Genomic DNA, 18,469 nt, shown 5'->3' on the forward strand with positions numbered 1-18,469 from the left:
ACCCCTGCACCCCCTTATCCTACACCAACACCCCCCTTCACCCCCTTATCCTGCACCAACACCCCCCTGCACCCCTTTTCCCCCGTATCTCCTCTCCCAGCCCCTGGATCCCCTGTTCCCGTGGCCCCGGGGACCCCCGGGCCCCCATTCCCGGCCAGCCCGGGGCACCTCACCCCGCGGGCTCCCTTTGCTGGGACACCCGGCTTGGGCACGGGGCTCTGCGGCCGCTCTGGGATTTATGATCCCCCAAATGAAAGGGAGAGAACAGCAGAGAGAGGGAGAGAAGGAGATTGGGAATCAGGGATCGGGGTCCCAGCGCCCAGTCCTGCTCCGCCGGGGGTGGGACCCGGACTCGCAGGAAAAATTGGCTGCGCTGCTCGCGGTGCTTGCCCGGCTTTGGGCCGAACCCAGCGGGGCCCGGGCAGAGTTCGAGCGCAGGGCCCGGGAGTTCAGCACAGCCCGGCCCTGGGGTCCAGCAGGGCGCAGCCGCGGAGGGCCCCAGACAGATCCCCATGGGATCCAGAGGGTTCCAGGAGAGGATCCAGGTGAATTCCCTGGAATTCCCCCTTTCCCCCTCCCCCTCTCCCCTCCCCCTTACCCCTCCCCCGCACTCCCTCGGGCACTTTCGCTTTCGCGTCTCTCTGGCTGCGCTACAACCGCGACCGGGGACGGCTGCGATGGCTTCAGCGCTGGGGCTGGGGCTGCTCTGGGGGCTCCTGGGGAACCCGGGGGGCGCGACCAAAGGTGAGTGGGACCCCCCGAAACCGGGAAGCTCCTGAACTGCAATTCCCGGGCACCGGGACCCCCCCCGAACTTCCATTTCCGGGCACCGAGAACCCCCTTGAACCCCCATTTTGGGTCCTGTGACCCCCCCCTCCATCCCCTTCCCCAGCATCGACACCCCCCTGAACCCCCGTTCCTGAGCACGCGGACCCCCTGGAGCGCCCATTTCCGGGCACCGGGACCCCCCCTGTACCCCCTCATCTGGCATCGGGACCCACCTCTACCCCCATTTCTGGTCACCGGGACCCCCCTGAACTCAATTTCTGGTCACCGGCGCCACCGGAACCTCCATTTTCGGGGATATAAATGGCCTCGAATTACGGGAAGGAAATGCCCCCTGAACCCTCATTCTCCGTCACGGAAACACCCTGAACCCCCATTTTTGGGCACCGGGACCCCCCTGAATCCCCTTATCCGGGACTGGGATCCCCCCGCACCCCCGTCAGTGCTCTGGGACCCCCTGCACCCCCATTCCCGGCCATCCCGCCCTTCCCAGACCCCAGACACGCCATTTACCTCGTCTTTTGGACCCACAGATCTCCTAAATTTCTGCGTACCCCCAGTTCTCCATTCCCGGCGATTCCTGGAGGGGGTTCCAGGCGGTCCCGGAGGATCCTCCGGGGTCCCATGAGGTCTCAGCGAGGATCCAGTGGGATCCAGATGAATACCCTCGAATTTCCCTATTCCCCGGTATCGCTTTCCCGTCTCCCAAGCTGCGTCCACGGGTTCCGCCCGCCTCTCCCAGCCCCAGACCCCCTTTCCGTGAGCCAGGGACCCCCTGGAGCCCCATTCCTGCCTTTCCCAGCTCCCAGACCCCACTTCCCTCAATACCGGGGACCCCCGGACCCCCTTTGGTGGGCACAGGGACCCCCTGGATCCCCCATCCCGCCTCTCCCAGTCCCTTCCTTGAACCTTGGACCCTTCCAGGCTCTCCCGGTTCGGCTTCCCGACACTTGGACGCCCCCAGACGCCCCAATCTCTGCGTCCCCCCAGTTCTCCACCCCCTGCGTATCCTGCGGGTGGGTCCTGGCAGGTCCCGGGGGGCGATTCAGGGCAATTCCCAGGGTTTCCTCTGTCCCTCCCCCTCCCCTCGCTGCCCCCGTCACTTTCGCGTCTCCCGAGCAGTGGCACCGGGATCCGCCCGGGGAGACCGGGAACTGCCCCGGCACCGGGACCCCCTGAGCCGCAGCTTCCATTTCCGGGCGAACCCCCCCTTCCTGGGCACAGAGACCGCCTTGAGCGTTCATTTCGGGGGACCTGCCCTGTACCCCCTTCCCCAGCCCCCATAACCCCTGCACTCCCTTATCTGGAGCCTAGAACCCCCTGAACCCCATTCCGGGGCACGGAAACTGCCCTGATCCCCCATTTCTGGGCACCAAGACCCCCCTGAACCCCATTTCCTGGGCACCGGGACCCCACTGCATCCCCTTCTCCGGCACCGGGATCCTCTGAACCCCTATTCCGCTGCACCAGGACCCCCTCGAACCCCCCAGTGCTGTAAACAGGGACCACCTGCACACCCTTCCCCAGCACCAGATCCCAGCCAGGCCATTATCCGACACCAGGACTCCCCTGAAACCCGATTCTCGGGACGGGAACCCCCCTGAACCCCCATTCCTGGGCACCAGGACCCCATTGCATCCCTTTATGCAGCACCGGGACGCCCTGAACCCCCATTCCGCTGCACCAGGACGCCCGTGCAACCCCGTATCTGGGACTGGAACCCTCCCAAACCCTCCATTCTCACTCACCGGGACCCCCCTGCGCCCCCTTATCCAGCACCAATGACCCCCCGCACCCCCTTTCCCGGCCCTCCCCCTCTCAGACACACCAGTCCCCCCTTTTCCTTGACCCCGGCACCCCCTGGATCCCCACTATTGCCTTCCCCAGCCCCCACCCACCACCTTCCTCAACACTGGGGACCCGTGCACCCCCTTTCCTGGGCACAAGGACCCCCTGGACCCCCCATTGCCCTCATCCCCCATTCCTTGACCTGCAGGGACCCCCTGAACCTCCGTTCCTGGGCATGGGGACCTCCCTGCACCCCCTTATCTGGCAACGGGACCCACCGATCTCCCATTCCTGGGGATCAGGATCCCTTTGAACCCCGCATCTCGGCATGGGAATCCTCCTCAACCCCTATTCCTGGGCACTGGGACAGCCCTGAACCCCCATTTCCAAATACCGGGACCCCCCTGCAACCCCTATTCCGGGATTGGGATCCCCCTGCACCCCCATTCCCGGCCATCCCGCCCTTCCCAGACCCCAGACACGCCCTTTTCCTCGTCTTTTGGACCCCAGATCTCCCAAATTTCTGCTTTCCCCCAGTTCTCCATTCCCGGCCCCTCCTGGAAAGGGTCCCAGGGGGTCTCAGCGAGGATCCAGTGGGATCCCGATGAATTCCCCTTTTCCCCGGTATCGCTTTCCCGTCTCCCAAGCTGCGTCCACGGGTTCCGCCCGCCTCTCCCAGCCCCAGACCCCCTTTCCGTGACCCAGGAAAGGGGGTCTGGAGCCCCATTCCTGCCTTTCCCAGCTCCCAGACCCCACTTCCCTCAATACCGGGGACCCCCGGACCCCCTTTGGTGGGCACAGGGACCCCCTGGATCCCCCATCCCGCCTCTCCCAGTCCCTTCCTTGAACCTTGGACCCTTCCAGGCTCTCCCGGTTCGGCTTCCCGACACTTGGACGCCCCCAGACGCCCCAATCTCTGCGTCCCCCCAGTTCTCCACCCCCTGCGTATCCTGCGGGTGGGTCCTGGCAGGTCCCGGGGGGCGATTCAGGGCAATTCCCAGGGTTTCCTCTGTCCCTCCCCCTCCCCTCGCTGCCCCCGTCACTTTCGCGTCTCCCGAGCAGTGGCACCGGGATCCGCCCGGGGACCGGGAACTGCCCCGGCACCGGGACCCCCCTGAGCCGCAGCTTCCATTTCCGGGCGAACCCCCCCTTCCTGGGCACAGAGACCGCCTTGAGCGTTCATTTCGGGGGACCTGCCCTGTACCCCCTTCCCCAGCCCCCATAACCCCTGCACACCCTTATCTGGAGCCTGGAACCCCCTGAACCTCAAATCCTGGGCACGGAAACCGCCCTGAACCCCCTTTTCTGCTAAGTGAGACCCCCTTCACCTCATTCCCCTTCACTGGATCCCCACCCCGCTGTTATCTGGCACCGGGAGCCCCCTGAACCCCGATTCCCCGAAAAGACTCCCCTGAACCCTCATTCCTGGGCACTGGGACCTCATTGCATCCCCTTATGTAGCACCGGGACGCCCTGAACCCCCATTCCACTGCACCAGGACCCCCGTGAACCCCCATACCCGGGACTGGAACCCTCCCAAATCCTCCATTTTCAGACACCGGGACCTCCCCGCACCCCCTTACCCAGCACGGGGACCCCCCCTGCACTCCCTTCTCCAACACCAGGCCCCCCCGCACTCCCTTTCCCGGCCCTCCCCCTCTGAGACTCTAGTACGCGCTTTTCCTTGACCCCAGCACCCCCTGGACCCCCACTCCTGCGTTCCCCAGCCCTCACCCACCACCTTCCTCAACACCGGGGACCCGTGCACCCCCTTTCCTGGGCTCAGGGACCCCCTGCACCCCCCATTGCCCTCACCCCCCTTTCCTTGACCTGCAGGGACCCCCTGAACCTCCGTTCCTGGGTATCGGGACCCCCCTGCACCCCCTTATCCGGGACTGGGACTCCCTCCCCGCCCCCCCTCACGTGTTCGGGGATCCCCTGCACCCCTCCCCGGCCCTCCCGCCCTTCCCAGAAAGTTCCGTCCCGCCCTTCCCCCCAGTTCTCCACTCCCGACGCTTTCTTAAAGGGGTCCCTGGGGTCCCAGGTTGTTCTCAGAGGGCTCCAGGGCGGTCGCTGTGGGGATCCAGAGGGATTCTCAGGGATTCCCGCGTCCCCTCCCCCTCCCCGCCCTCCTCGGTCCCTTTCGTTTCCGCGTCCTAACCTGGGAGAGCGGGATCAGCCCGGCGACCAGTGACGTCACTGAGGCCTCGGGCTGCCATTGGCGGCAAGGAAATAGCGGCGCCAATGGAGGGGCCGGAAGCTGTTCCGGGGGGCGGGGCCGGGCTCGGGCGGTGCCAGGGCTGGGGGCGGGGCTGTAGTGGAGCAGCGCCATGGCTCCAGCGCTGGGTCTGGGGCTACTTCTGGGGCTCCTGGGGGACCCGGGGGGCGCGACCAAAGGTGAGTGGGAACTCCGAAACCGGGAACCTCTTAAACTTCCAGTTCTTACCACCGGGACCCCCGTGAACTTCCATTACCTGGCCCTTGGAACCCCCGTAGCCCCATTTTGGGTCCTGTGATCCTCCTCCATCCCCTTAATCCCTTCCCCAGCACCGGGACCCCCCCGAACCCCCATTCCTGGACAGGAAAACCCTCCTGGACCGCCATTGTCGGGCATCAGAATCCACTGAGCCCCCATTCCTGAGCACGTGGACCCCTTGAGTGCCCATTTCTGTCGCCGGGACCCCCTGACGTTTCATTTCCGGGCACCGAGACACATTTGAACCCTGGATTCCGGGAAGAGAATCCTGTGAACCCCCATTCCTGGGCAGGGAACCCCCCCGAACTCCCATTCCTGGGCTCGGGGACCCCCGTGAACGTTCATTTCCTGGCAGCTGCAGCCCCCTGCACCCCCTTATCTGGCCCCAGGACCCACCGGATCTCCCATTCCTGGCGTTCAGGATCCCTTTGAACCCCGAATCTCCAGGGCAGGGAACCGCCTCCGAACCCCAATTCCTGGCCACTGGGACACCCCTGAATCTCCATTTCCGGGCACCATCAGGGCTCTGGGACCCCCCTGCTCCCCCTTTTCGGGCATCCCGCTTTTCCCAGACCCCAGACCCGCCCATTTCCTTCACCTTTGGGCCCCCAGATCTCCCAACTTTACATGTCTCCCCCGTTTTCCATTCCTGCCGCTTCCCAAAACAGGGTCCCAGAGGGTCCCGAGGGTCATAGCGCGGATCCAGAGGGATCCCGATGAACTCCCTGGAATTCCCCCGTCCCCTCCCCCACGTTCTCTCGGTCTCTTTCCCGTCTCCCAAGCTGCATCCCCGGGATCCGCCCGCCTCTCCCAGCCCCAGACCCCCCTGTCCGTGAGCCAGGGACCCCCTGGACCCCTATTCCTGCCTTTCCCAGCTCCCAGACCCCACTTCCCTCAACACCGGTGGCCCCTAGACCCCCTTTGGTGTGCACAGGGACCCCCTGGATCCCCCATCCCGCCTCTCCCAGTCTCTTCTTTGAACCTTGCACCCTTCCTGCCTCTCCCACTTCCACTTTCCAATCTCTGTGTCCCCTTAGTTCTTCACCCCCTGCGTGTGGGGGGGTTCTTGGGGGTCCAGGAGAGTCCCAGGGGGAAATCTGGGCCCTAGGACCCCCCTGATTTTTTACTTCTGGGCACTGAGACCTCCCTGCACCCCCTTATCCAGTACCATTTCCTCCCTGTCCCACTTTTCTCCTCCATCCCACCTTTCCCAGTCCACAGACCTCCCCCCTTTTCCTGAACCCTGAGATCCCTGGACCCCCATTCCTGCTTTTCACAGCCCCCAGCCCCCCCTTTCCTCCTCCTCAAGGACCCCTGAGCCTCCCATTCCCACGTCTCCCCATCTTGTGGCCCCTTTCCTTGGCACTGGGGACCCCTGGACCCCCTTTCCTGACTACAGGGATCCCCTGGAACCCCCATCCCACCTCTCCCAGTTCCCTGCACCCCTCCCCCTCCCCTTCCATAACCCTGGAACCCCATGAGCCCCCATTCCTGGACACCAGGACCCCCTGCAGGCCCTTTCCTGTCCATCCCACCTCTCCCACCCTGCACATCCTTTCCTTGGCCCCAGGATCCCCAAACCCCTTCCCAGTGCTCCCAGTTCCCCTTTCATTGATCCATGATCCTCTGACCCCCCCCCAGTTCTCCACTCCCTGCATTACCTGACTGTGGCAGTGTCGGAGCCCAGCCCGGGGATCCCCCAGTACATGGATATTGGGTTCGTGGATGGGATCCCCTTCACGCGCTACGACAGCGAGCGGGGCCGGAAAGTGCCACTGACGCAGTGGATGAAGGATGGAGCTGAGCCGGGATATTGGGAGAGGGAGACCCAGAGCAGTGTGAAGAACCAGCACACGGATGCCAGGAACCTGGAGACACTGCGGGAACGATACAACCAGAGCAGGGGTGAGTGGGGGGAGCTGTGGGGTTGAAATGGGAACTGTGGAGCTGAGATGGGGATCCTTGGGGCTGGGATGGGGTCTGTGCGGCTGGGGTGGGGATCCATGGGGTTGGGATGGGGACTGTAGAGCTGCGGTGAGGATCCGTGGGGCTGAGATGAGGATCTATTGGGCTGAGATGGGATGTATAGGTCTTGGATGTGCATTCACAGAGCTCCAAGGGGCTGAAAATGGGGATCGATTAGGTTGGGATGGAATATTTTGTGATTCACAGGTTGGGATATGGATCCATGGGGCTGGGATGGCATCTGTAGAGTGGAATGGGATCTGTGGGGTTGGGATGGGAACTGTAGGGCTGGGGTGAGGATCCGTCGGGCTAGGATGGCATCTATAGGTCACCGATCTGGATTTACAGGGCTCCAAGGGGCTGAAAATGGGGATCCATTAGGCTGGGATGGGATAGCTTGTGATCCATGTAGCTGGGATGGGATCTGTGGGGACAGGTTGGGATCCATGGCATTGGGATGTGAATCCATGGGGCTGGGATGGGAACTCTAGGGCTGGGATGGGATCTGTGGGGTTGGGATAGGATTTGTAGGGTTGGAAGGGGAATTGTAGGGCTTGGGTTAGGATCCATGGGGCTAGGATGGGAACTGTAGGTCTCCAGCATGGATTTACAGGGCTCCAAGTGGCTGAAATGGGGATCCGTTAGGCTGGGATGGGATAGCTTGTGATCCATGGGTTGGGATATGGATCCATGGGGCTGGGTTGGGATCTGTGGCCCTGGGATGGGAACTGTGGAGCTGGGGTGGGATCCGTAGGGTTGGGACAGGAACTGTAGGGCTGGAGTGAGGATCCATGGGGCTGAGATGGAATATGTAGGTCTCGGATGTGGATTCACAAGGCTCCAAGGTGGTGAAATGGGGATCCGTTAGGTTGGGATGGAATATTTTGTGGTCCATGGATTGAGATGTGAATTCGTGGGGCTAGGATGGGATCTGTGGGGCTGGGATTGGATCCATTGGGCTGGGATGGGAACTGTGGGGCTGGAATGGGGATCTGTGGGGCTGGAATGGGGATCTGTGGGGCTGGGATGGGATCCATGGGCTGGAATGGGATCTGTGGAGTTGGGAAGGGATCTGTGGGGCTGGGATGTGATCTATAGGGCTGGGGTGAGGATCCATAGGGCTGGGGTGGGATCTGTAGGTCTCAGGTGTGGATTCACAGGGCTCCTAGGCACTGAAACGGGGATCTGTTAGGCTGGGATTGGATATCTTGTGATCCATTGGGCTGGGATGGGATCTGTAGGGCTGGGGTGAGGATCCATAGGGCTGGGATGGGATTCATAGGGCTAGGATTGGATCCATGGGGCTGGGATATGAAACCATGTGGCTGCGATGGGTCTGTGGGGCTGGGATGGGTTCTGGAGGGTTGGAAGGGGAACTGTAGGGTTGGGGTGAGGATCCGTCGGGCTGGGATGGGATCTTTAGGTCACAGATCTGGATTCACAGGGCTCCAAGGGTCTGAAATGGGGATCCATTAGGCTGGCATGGGATAGCTTGTGATCCGTGGGGCTGGGATGGGATCTGTGGGGCTGGGTTGGGATCCATGGGGTTGGGATGGGATCTGTGGGGCTGGAATGGGGATCCATGGGGTTGGGATGTGGATCCATGGGGCTCCATAGGGCTGGAATGGGGCTCTGTGGGGCTGGGACACAATTCCATGGGTCTCTGTGGGTACAATCCCCCCAGGTCTCCACACAAGGTTGAGAGTTTATGGCTGTGACCTCCTGTCCGACGGGAGCATCCGTGGATCCCACCGGAATGGCTATGATGGGCGGGATTTCATCTCCTTTGACCTGGAATCCGGGAGATTCATGGCGGCTGACAATGGTGCTGAGATCACCAGGAGGCGCTGGGAACAGGAAGGGGTGGCTGAGGCACGGACGAATTACCTGAAGCACGAATGCCCGGAATGGCTCCGGAAATACGTCGGGTATGGGCAGAAGGAGCTGGAGCGCAAAGGTGGGAGCAGAATTCCTGTGGCAGTTTGGAATTTGGGGATGGAGGACTTGGGAACACAGTAATTCCTGTGGGAATTCCATGGGTAGATCTCACTTCCATCCCCTTCCCATGGAATTCCATGGTCAGATCTCATACTCATCCCATTCCAGTGGGAATTCTGTGGGTAAATCTCACTGTCATGCCATTCCTGTGGGAATTCCATAGGTAGAATTCACCCCAGTCCCATTCCAATGGGAATTCCATGGATATTTCTTACCATTATCCCATTCCAGAGCCCCCTGATGTCCACGTGTCCGGAAGAGAGGAACACGGGACGCTGATCCTGTCCTGCCACGCGTACGGATTCTACCCCAGCACCATCGCAGTCAGCTGGATGAAGGGGGGTGAAACCTTGGATCAGGAGACGGAGCGGGGCGGGATCGTTCCCAACAGCGACGGCACCTTCTACACCTGGGCCAGGATCGAGGCGCTGCTGGAGGAGCGGGAGCAGTACCGGTGCAGGGTGGAGCATCCCGGAATGCCAGAGCCCGGGATCTTCGCTTGGGGTGAGGCTGGGAATGTGGGGATTGGGAATTTGGAATTCCCAAATGGGGATTCCCCTCCCCCTCCTCACTATCCCGTGTTTCCCAGAGCCAACATCTGGCGGGAATCTCACCGTGGTGGTCGCTGTGTCTGTCATCGCTGCCATCCTCATCCTCATCCTCATTGGATTCGGCGTCTGGAAGCTCCAATCTGGTAGCACACGGGATGGTGGTTGGGAAGGGACACGGATCCACCCGGCACCGTTCTGGGAATCCTGTGCCACTGACTCTGATCTCACTTTGTTTCCACAGGGAGGAGGGACTGGAAGGCGTACAACCTGGCAGCCGGTGAGTTCCAATGGCAGATCCAGCTCTGGATCCCTTCTGTGCAGATCCCAGGATGGATCCTGGGGTTAATCCTGGTGTGTGCTCCATGCTGGAATGTCATGAATCTTCTCTTTCTGCAGGAAGGGACGTGGGAACCAACGGCCATACCACAGGTACAGAGCAGAATTGGGGTGGGATTCCAGAGGGGCATCGGGGCAGGATGGATGGACTGGGAACAAGGAGAGATTCCAGATCAGAGCAGAGTCCAGAGTGGGATCAGATGGAATTGTAGAGTGGGATTGGAGCTGGATTCTGGAGTGGGATCAGGAGGGATGGATGGAGCAGGATTGGTGTGGGAGGGATGGAGCAGGATCAGGTTGGGATTCCAGAGAAGGACTGGGGCAGGATGGATGAGGTGGGATCAGGTGGGACAGATGGAGCAGGATTGCAGCAGGATTGGGGTGGGATTCTGGAGCAGCTCCTGCTCTCCATGGACTCCAGCCAGGTCCATCCTGTGGAATGGGGATAGGAACCGGGTGACACCGTGACCCTCTCTCATCCTGGCAGGAATCACTGCCTGAGTGATCCATGGAGCTGGATCCAGCCCCCTCCCTTTTCCCAGGAAAGCTGAGAGCTGCCAGCAGAGCTCATCCCACTGCTCCCACCCACCCCACAGCTCTTGCTAACAGATCCATTTCCCATTTTCCAGTGCTTTAAAGGCAAGAACCACAAATACTCACAATGCTTCACTTCTGGTGTGAAATTATCCTGCTTGGGGCAATAAATCCTGCTTTGGGCAATAAATCCAGGTTCCTTCCTCCAGTGTCTGGCATTTCTTCTCTGGAAGTCAGGAATGGGTCACTGAGACAGAGATGGGGACACCAGGAGCGGGATGGGGACACCAGGAGCAGGATGGGGACTTACCAGCCATGCTCCGTCCTCCGGGATTCATATCCTGCTCTGTGTCCCATGTCCGAGGTGTCCTCAGAAGGGTTTGGCTGTGTCGGGTTCCTGGAGGGGTGGTGGGATGGGGGGAGGGGCCAAACCAGGCCTTGTTGTCCCCAGTGGTCCTTGAGTGTCCCAAAATCAGGGCTTGGGATCTCGGAGGGGTTCCCTGGCCATGATCACGGCCATGACACGAGCACGAGATGGCCGTGAGAATGACCATGACCATGGAATGACCATGACTGTGACCATGACACAACCACAACCCTGACCATGAGATGATTTGGACCAAGAGATGGCCATGGGTTTGCCATGGCACAACCATGGCCTTGAGGTGACCCTGACGTGATTGTGGCCATGAGATGACCACGAGGTGACAATGACAATGATGGTGAGATGACTATTACAGTGAGATGACTGAGCGTAAGATGATGGTGATCTGCAAATGACCATGACCATGCAAGGGCCATGAAATGACTGTGACCATGAGATAACCACAACCATGACCCAACCATAGCCAAGAGATTGTCAGGACCCAGGACATCCCTCTGGCTGTCCTGAGTGGCCAAGACCCCTGCCAGGGGTCTCAGAGACCCTGGCACAGAGCCCAAAATTCCTGTGGTTTTGATTATGACCCGTGGAGGAAGTTACCAACCTTATATGAAGATCAGCAAGCCACAACAGTTTAAGTAGAATGATAGTGAATTTATCACAGGGTGAAAAAGTAGATTTTGGGGGTTTTAGAATGGAGGATTCAGGGGGCAAGATGGAGGGATCTGTGCGTGTCCAGCCTTTCTTCTTCTTGTTGTTCTTGGCCTCCATCTTCTGCTGTGATCTTGGCACTTTTAGACTGGTTAAGAGTAGAAGCTCAGTGTCTAACATAGGTTATAGGTATTGGAAAGTAATTGTAAACATTGTATACGTAGTTTTTAGTATAAAGAGATAACACCGCCCCAGGGGCAGGCAGAGTGCTTGGAACTGTACTGCTGAGCTGACCTTGGCAGGACAGGAGAAAGAATTTTATAGATAAGATACAATAAACAACCAAGAACTGAAGAGCCCTGACTCCTTCTTCAAGCGCCGGGCTGGGAAAAGGGATTTTTGAACTTTTCTCGGAGTCACTCTGACCAGCGAGAGACCCTGAGACATCGGCGTCCCTGGATGGGCTCCAATAAAGCACCCAGTTGGGCTCTTGGCAAGCAGCCACACCAGCAGCCCTCAGCCATTGAAACCCAGCCTGTGAAGAGAACAGGTGCTCTCAAGGAAAAAATCCAGAGAGAACGTCTTGACCTCTGGTGAGAGGACTTGCTTCAAACTCGACCCGGAAAGGAGGGGGACCAGGGCGCCTGGAAACCCTCACCTGCAAGCTGCTGGACAGTGACCAGGGCAATCTCCTGACTGACCTTGCAGATGATTCAGCTTTTGGTAAGAAAGGTCAAAATTGAGAACATGGGGGTACATGCTCCCTGGAACAACTCAGCATCTTGTCAGCCCTACAGGGCGTGGCAGCCACACACCCTGTGCAAATCTCTGAAAAAAGATAAAATGGCCTTGAAGCTTTTATCACCAGCAAGGGAAATGCTAGAGGCAATTTCGCAGAATTCCGCAGGGATCTGCCAGCTATCAGCAAGAGGGGCAGAAACAATCCCTACCAAACGGGTCTGGGAGGAATTGGCATCATCTCCAGAGTCCCCAGGATCCCATGGGTCCCCAAAATGCCCAAAATCCCCAGAACCTTCAGGGCCCCCTGACACGGACTCAATCAGGGGGAGGAGGGCGGAGGGGGTTGCGGGACCGTGGGAGAGCCGCTTCTCAGCGACTGGTGAACCCATGCCACGGTGGCACCGGCCAGCAGCCCGGGGGGGCCGCAGAGGCGGCCATGGGGTTGCGGAGTCTGACGGGGGCAGCGGGGGGAGTCGCAGCAGCAGAGGAGGCGATAGCGTGCACGCGGTGCGCACGATCGCAGCAGCAGGGGGTCAGCCGCTGTCCCGGGCATGCCCGGTGGCTGCGGGGGCAGTGCCGAGCGGGGCCGGGCCGGGAGGAGCGCGGGACCGGGGGAGCAGGAGGCGTGGTGCCGGCGACAGCGGCAGGCACATGCGCGATGTCGATGGCAGCAGCGGTTTCAGGTGAGGCGGTGTCAGAGACGCGCGCGAAGGGAACAACCTGCGCGACTGCAGTGGCTGGCGACCAGCGGCGACCCGGGGAAAAGCGCACGGGTTGCGGTGGCTGCGCCGGGCAGGATTAAGGCAGCCGGGACGACTGCAGCGTCCCTGCGACTGCTACGGAGCACGGCAGGTGCCCGATGATGACGCAAAAACCAGTAAGTCAGAGCAGGAGGGTTTTTCCCCCATTTCGCAGACGCGGCACGGGCACCGGCCGAGCGGGGACCACGTGCATCGGTTGCGGGCGTTGGCATGGAGCCCGAGTGGGATCTGAGCAGTGCCGGTGTCGATCTGGGAGAGGAGGACATTCGCGAGACCGCACCTGCACCGAGACGAGTGCAGGGAAGGCACCTCGGGGCGGGAGCATCCACACTCCCGTGGCGGCACAGGCAGAGACGGGGCGTGGTCAGGGTACAGAGGCTGCCCGAGGTACCACCCCCTCTCCGGTCCCATGGCAATGGGCACTCAGCCAACCCCGGCAGCCGCCACACAGGCAACTGCAGCAGCCAGCGCACAGTTTCAGCCTCCATCAAAATCTCAAGTTGGAGATTTTTCGCGGGTGCAGCACATGTTGTGTGAGGCACACCGAGCTCCTCAACAGGCCGGTTGCACAGAAGTGATGGAAACAGCATCTACCAGATGATCAGGCTTCAGATGCAAAAATGGACATGTAAAAAAGCTGTCCAAAATCAGAGTAAAGTAAGAAAGCACCAGGCTTTTGCCCAAGATACAGAAAGAAGGGGAAATCAATGCAAATTGTTATTCCAAATACGATGTAGATGGAAATCTTCTATTGTGAAGAATACCTCTCAGGGAGGGAAACCACCATATAAAGATAGAAGTATTAATAATGATTCAATTACCTGAAACATCTCTGAAGACAGAGCATTTGAGAAACATCAATCAGATCCTATCTGTCGGGTCATCAGCTGTTTCTCCAATGGTTCAGAGTTTTAGGAATTGTTGGTATTGAGCCTCCTGGTTTAGGGCAAATTTGGGAGAGAATCCCCAAAAGGGGGCCCCTTCAGAAAGCAAACCCACACAGCCCCTCCCTCCAACCGGTTCAGGAAGAATTCCTCGGGGAGAAGTGGAAATTTTTGTTTATTTAATAGGCACAGCACCCCCCAACACACAAAATGAACAATACCAGATGACACCACTCTTTCACCACTCTGAAAAAGATGACAAATTCAGAAAGTCTCTCCTGGGGGGTTGCTCTGTTTATCAGTCCCTCCGGGGCTGGGGCAGCTGCTGCAGCCACAAGGTGCAAACTCTCTCTCGGTGTTTCCCAGGTCCCAGTCTGGAGCAGGTTCGAGTAGGTCCAAACAGGAAAAGGAGAAACAGTCCAGGAGAGAATTTGGACTGTTTAGCTAAGTTAACTAATGAACAGAAGCAAAAAGGCAAGACTAAAGCAGGAGCAAAGCAGAAGCAAGAGTGAGAGCAAAGCAAAAAGCAGGGCAAAAAGCAAAAGCAGCACTATGTACTGTCCCGTCTCTGTGTCCCGCCAGCTATGGGGGAGTGGGGGAGTAGCTGATAAGAGACCAAAACAAAACTTTCACTCTTCAGAGCCAGTCTTGAAGGCACAAAAGATAATATCCAGCATAAAGAGCACACACAAATGGGGATACAAGCATCCTAATGTCACCCTAGGACTCTGAGATTGCAAGCTTTGTTATTTTTGGATTTATAGGTAATACTGATAAATGAGGATTGTTGTTAATGCTATATGAATACTTAAAAAAAGTTGTCTTAACCCCTTCAAACACTTCATATTGATAAGTTGATTATATAATGAAAATTCTCAGATTTTTGTGAAAAGAATTATTATCAAGATATTGTTGTAGTATTTACAGCCAGCTTTCATGTGTTTTACTATCTCTTTGTGTGATCATCTACAAGACACATGTCTCTTCAGAATCTTGTCTTTTTGTTTCTTAACTACTCATATAGTTTTTGGATTTCTTTTAAATCCAGATTGCCAGTTTCGTGGTTTTCTTCAGTTATTATAGACGTACGTTTCCTATTCATAATTGCTGTTTTCAAGAGTCTTGTTTCAAGAATATCTTAAGTGATATCCATCAATTAGAGTTCGGGCTCTGGCCAAGCCCTAGCTCTACTTGAATGGAGTGATTGACAATCAGCCCAGATGTTTTCCACATCAAAAATATTCAAGCCCTTTTGGCTTGGCAATTTGACCATATATGACAGCTGAGCCTGTTTTCAGAGGGAGCTTGGAGAAACATGAATCTGGACATGAATTCTCCAGTTCTCGGTTGTTTTAAGGTTCATCAGCTGTTGCAGACTCTGTGATGACAGTTCAGTGTTGTAGTGCTTGACAATTGTATGATTTCAGATGTGTTATTGGTTATGTGTATTATCTAATTGATTTCTAATTGCTGTTATCTTACATTTCCCTATGCAATTGCATAGAGATTGAGACAGAACTGATCAATGTTTTATTTTCACATCAGGGCCCATTCTTCACCTCTGGGATTTTGAGAAAATCCTCCAGTCCCTGTGGGGACGTGGATCTGTTTTAGCAGGTGCATAAGTCCAGGTGGATCTCAGTGAAGAATGTGAAACTCCATCAAGTACAACAGAACACTGACAAGAAGTGTGGGCAAGAAAACGCTGACCATTCCACAAGAAGAAAAGAAGACGTACAGATGTGGGCTGCACAGAGCTTCCAACCCTTGTGCTTCACCCACAGAAGATTGTGGACTTTGGATTGCTTCATGGATGAGAGCCACGCAGTGATACCCACTGGTGTCACTGGAACTTCGCCCAAGAGACAGGACTTTTTAATAATCGGTAAGGACAGAAGCAGCATCCTTGGACTCGTCATTTACTCCTCAATCATCTCGGCAAATCAGAATGAAGAGCTGACAGTTTTAGCCAAAGCTCTTCGACCACCACTGACTGTTCCAGAGAACACCCCGGTAGCCAAAGCTATCGCTTTGCCACCACACACAGCAGAACAAGTCATGCCGGTATATGGATCAGCAGGACTTTTCCTCAGGAGACCATGCGGAAGTACATGCTTCCTGGGTGAAACACATAGGTTGGGATCGACCCACTGTCACTTGTCAATTGACCTGTGGCAGAAGGTCGATCACCATCAGAGGGATGCTTGACAGAGGGGCCGATGTCACAGTTATATCATACGTCTTTTGGCCCCGGGAATGGAACTTCTTTGCTCCCTTGGGTTCTCTCACAGGCATAGGGGGGAGTTCCCTGTGTCTGCAGAATGAGAACGCAATTGTTGTCACAGGACCAGGAGACAAAACAGCAGTCATTCGTCCATTTGTTGTGCAAAAGCCCATCACTGTATGGGGAAGGGACCTTTTAGCACAATGGGGCACACAATTAGAAGTGGATTTTTACTGGGGGTCACTGCAGCACTCACCACTCTGAAATTGACTTGGAAAACAGACAATCCTGTCTGGGTGGATCAGTAGCCCCTTGAACAAAAGATATTGAGTGTTCTTAAGAGCCTGGTCAAAGAACAACTGCAAAAGGGACACATCAAGCCAACGAACAGCCCATGGAATTCTCCAGTGTTTGTCATTCGGAAGAAAACTTCAGGCTCATGGAGACTGCTGCATGACCTCAGAAAAATCAACGAAGTCATCAAGGACATGGGACTGCTTCAACTGGGACTTCCTTCACTCTCAATGATTCCCAAAGACTGGCCACTTGTGATCATTGATCTCAAGGACTGTTTCTTCAGCATCCCACTCCATCCAGATGATGCTCCTTGAGGGGTGGAAGATCTCAGAGCAAACAATAAGACCACAGAAAATGGAAGTCAGCTCCAAAGTCAGAAATTTGCATGACCTGCAACAGCTTCTCGGAGAAATCAACTGGATGAGATGAATCTTGAGGATCACAAATGATGACCTTTCATCTTTGCTCGATCTTTTGAGAGGGGTCAATGACATTAAATCTTCCAGAACCCTCACACCTGAAGCACAGAAAGAACTCAAGAAAGTTACAGAGGTCGTTCAGCAGAAACTAGCACATTGTTTTGTAGAGTAACTGCCCTTTCAGTTGGCAGTGCTGGGGGGAAAAGTCTCCAAAGATGATCCTCACAGACCTGGAGATGGCATCCCAAATTATAAAAACAAGGACAAGGTTGTTGACAATGTCAGGCAGGGATTTTTCTACAATTCATTTACCGTTGAAAAAAGATTATTTTGACTGGGCGAAGCAAAAATCAAAAGACCTGTTAACTGCATTGTTAGGGTACTCAGGCATTTGCACGATTCATTTTCCAGGTCACAGATTGCTGAAATCAAAAATATGTTACTGGGAAAAACCAAGAATAAGTGAGGAACCATTGGACGGGATGATAGTATTTACTGACTGTTCAGGGAAGACTCACAAATCAGTAATCACATGGCAGAATTCAGTCACAGGGGAATGGGACTCAGATGTAAAAATAGTCCAAAGTTCACCACAAATTGTGGAATTTGCAACAGTGGTCAGAGTATTTCAATTGTTCCAGCAACCTCTCAATCCGATCACAGATTCAGCACATGTTGCTAATGTGGTCAAACGGTTGGAAGGTTCACTTTTAAAAGAAACAAGCAATGACATCTTATATTCATACTTATCATGTATGAAAACACTGCTAGAAAACAGGGAAGACAAATATTTCATTACTCACATTAAAGCACACTCGTCCCTTCCAGGATTTTTAGCAGAAGGGAAAGCCCAGGCAGACAAGTTGACAATGCCCATTTCACAGACTTTACCAGATATTTTTGAGCAGGCAAGGTTGAGCCATGCATTTTTTCATCAGAATGCACAGGCACTGATGGAATCCTTTCGCATCTCAAAAAGCCAAGTGAGGGAAATCATTTGTGCTTGCCCAGACTGTCAGCTTGTGCAGCCACCTGCATCCACAGGAGCAGTCAATCCGAGAGGACTGCAGAGTCTCCAACTGTGGCAAGCTGATGTCACAAAATATTCATCTTTTGGAAAGCTCAAAAATATCCACATTTCAGTTTATATGTTTTCAGGAGCAATTTTCACATCATTACATGAGGGAGAAACTGCACAACATGCCTGTTGACACATTTTACAAGCATTTCTATCATTAGGGGTGCCTCAGGAAATAAAAACAGACAGTAGCCCAACATATACAGGGAAGGTGCTTGACAAGTTTCTGAAAGAGTGGGGTGTCAGACATACATTCAGCATTCCCCACTCCCCCACAGGTCATGCTGATAGTGGCGCCCTGGAAAATGCTGAGATAAACTCTGAAATGTTAAGCCTTGTGTTTTACCTGCGTAAGTAGTATAATTGCTAGATGTGATGATTGTTTAGTGATTAAAATAATTATTGTATAATCATAAGAAGAACAATGAGAAACTGTATGTTCCTAGTCTAAGGTGGCCATGCTTGGCTGAAATCTATGTATACAATAGAACAATGTAAGTTCAATAATTAACATGAAAGTTATATAACGATAGAATATAAAAGCATATCCATCCCGAACCTATGTCGGAGTCAGATTTGGGTCTTTACCCCTGACACC

At 55.9% G+C, this 18,469-nt stretch overlaps 1 protein-coding gene across 2 annotated transcripts; it reads left to right on the forward strand.

The window, feature by feature from the left end:
* Positions 1–662: 662 nt before the first annotated feature.
* Positions 663–10,624, forward strand: LOC132340555 (class I histocompatibility antigen, F10 alpha chain-like). Of its 2 annotated transcripts, none has more exons than XM_059871619.1 (8): positions 663–744; positions 6,692–6,955; positions 8,700–8,972; positions 9,245–9,517; positions 9,603–9,707; positions 9,806–9,841; positions 9,961–9,993; positions 10,388–10,624. In XM_059871619.1, the coding sequence occupies exons 1-8, from the start codon at positions 678–680 to the stop codon at positions 10,399–10,401; spliced, it is 1,065 nt and encodes a 354-aa protein (XP_059727602.1). In that variant the 5' UTR covers positions 663–677; the 3' UTR covers positions 10,402–10,624. The 2 variants fall into 2 exon arrangements, with proteins under 2 accessions (XP_059727602.1, XP_059727601.1); XM_059871618.1 differs by lacking the exon at positions 663–744 and adding an exon at positions 4,837–4,971.
* The last annotated feature ends 7,845 nt before the right edge of the window (positions 10,625–18,469 follow it).

The sequence above is a fragment of the Haemorhous mexicanus genome, chromosome 32, assembly GCF_027477595.1.
Source record: "Haemorhous mexicanus isolate bHaeMex1 chromosome 32, bHaeMex1.pri, whole genome shotgun sequence".
NCBI classification, from domain to species: Eukaryota; Metazoa; Chordata; class Aves; order Passeriformes; family Fringillidae; genus Haemorhous; species Haemorhous mexicanus.

Coding starts and splice junctions, on each gene's coding strand:
- LOC132340555 (XM_059871619.1), top strand. CDS start 678: ATGGCTTCAGCGCTGGGGCTGGGGCTGCTCTGGGGGCTCCTGGGGAAC. Junction 745..6,691: donor CCCGGGGGGCGCGACCAAAG/GTGAGTGGGACC, acceptor ACCCCCCCCCAG/TTCTCCACTCCCTGCATTAC. Junction 9,842..9,960: donor GGCGTACAACCTGGCAGCCG/GTGAGTTCCAAT, acceptor CTCTTTCTGCAG/GAAGGGACGTGGGAACCAAC.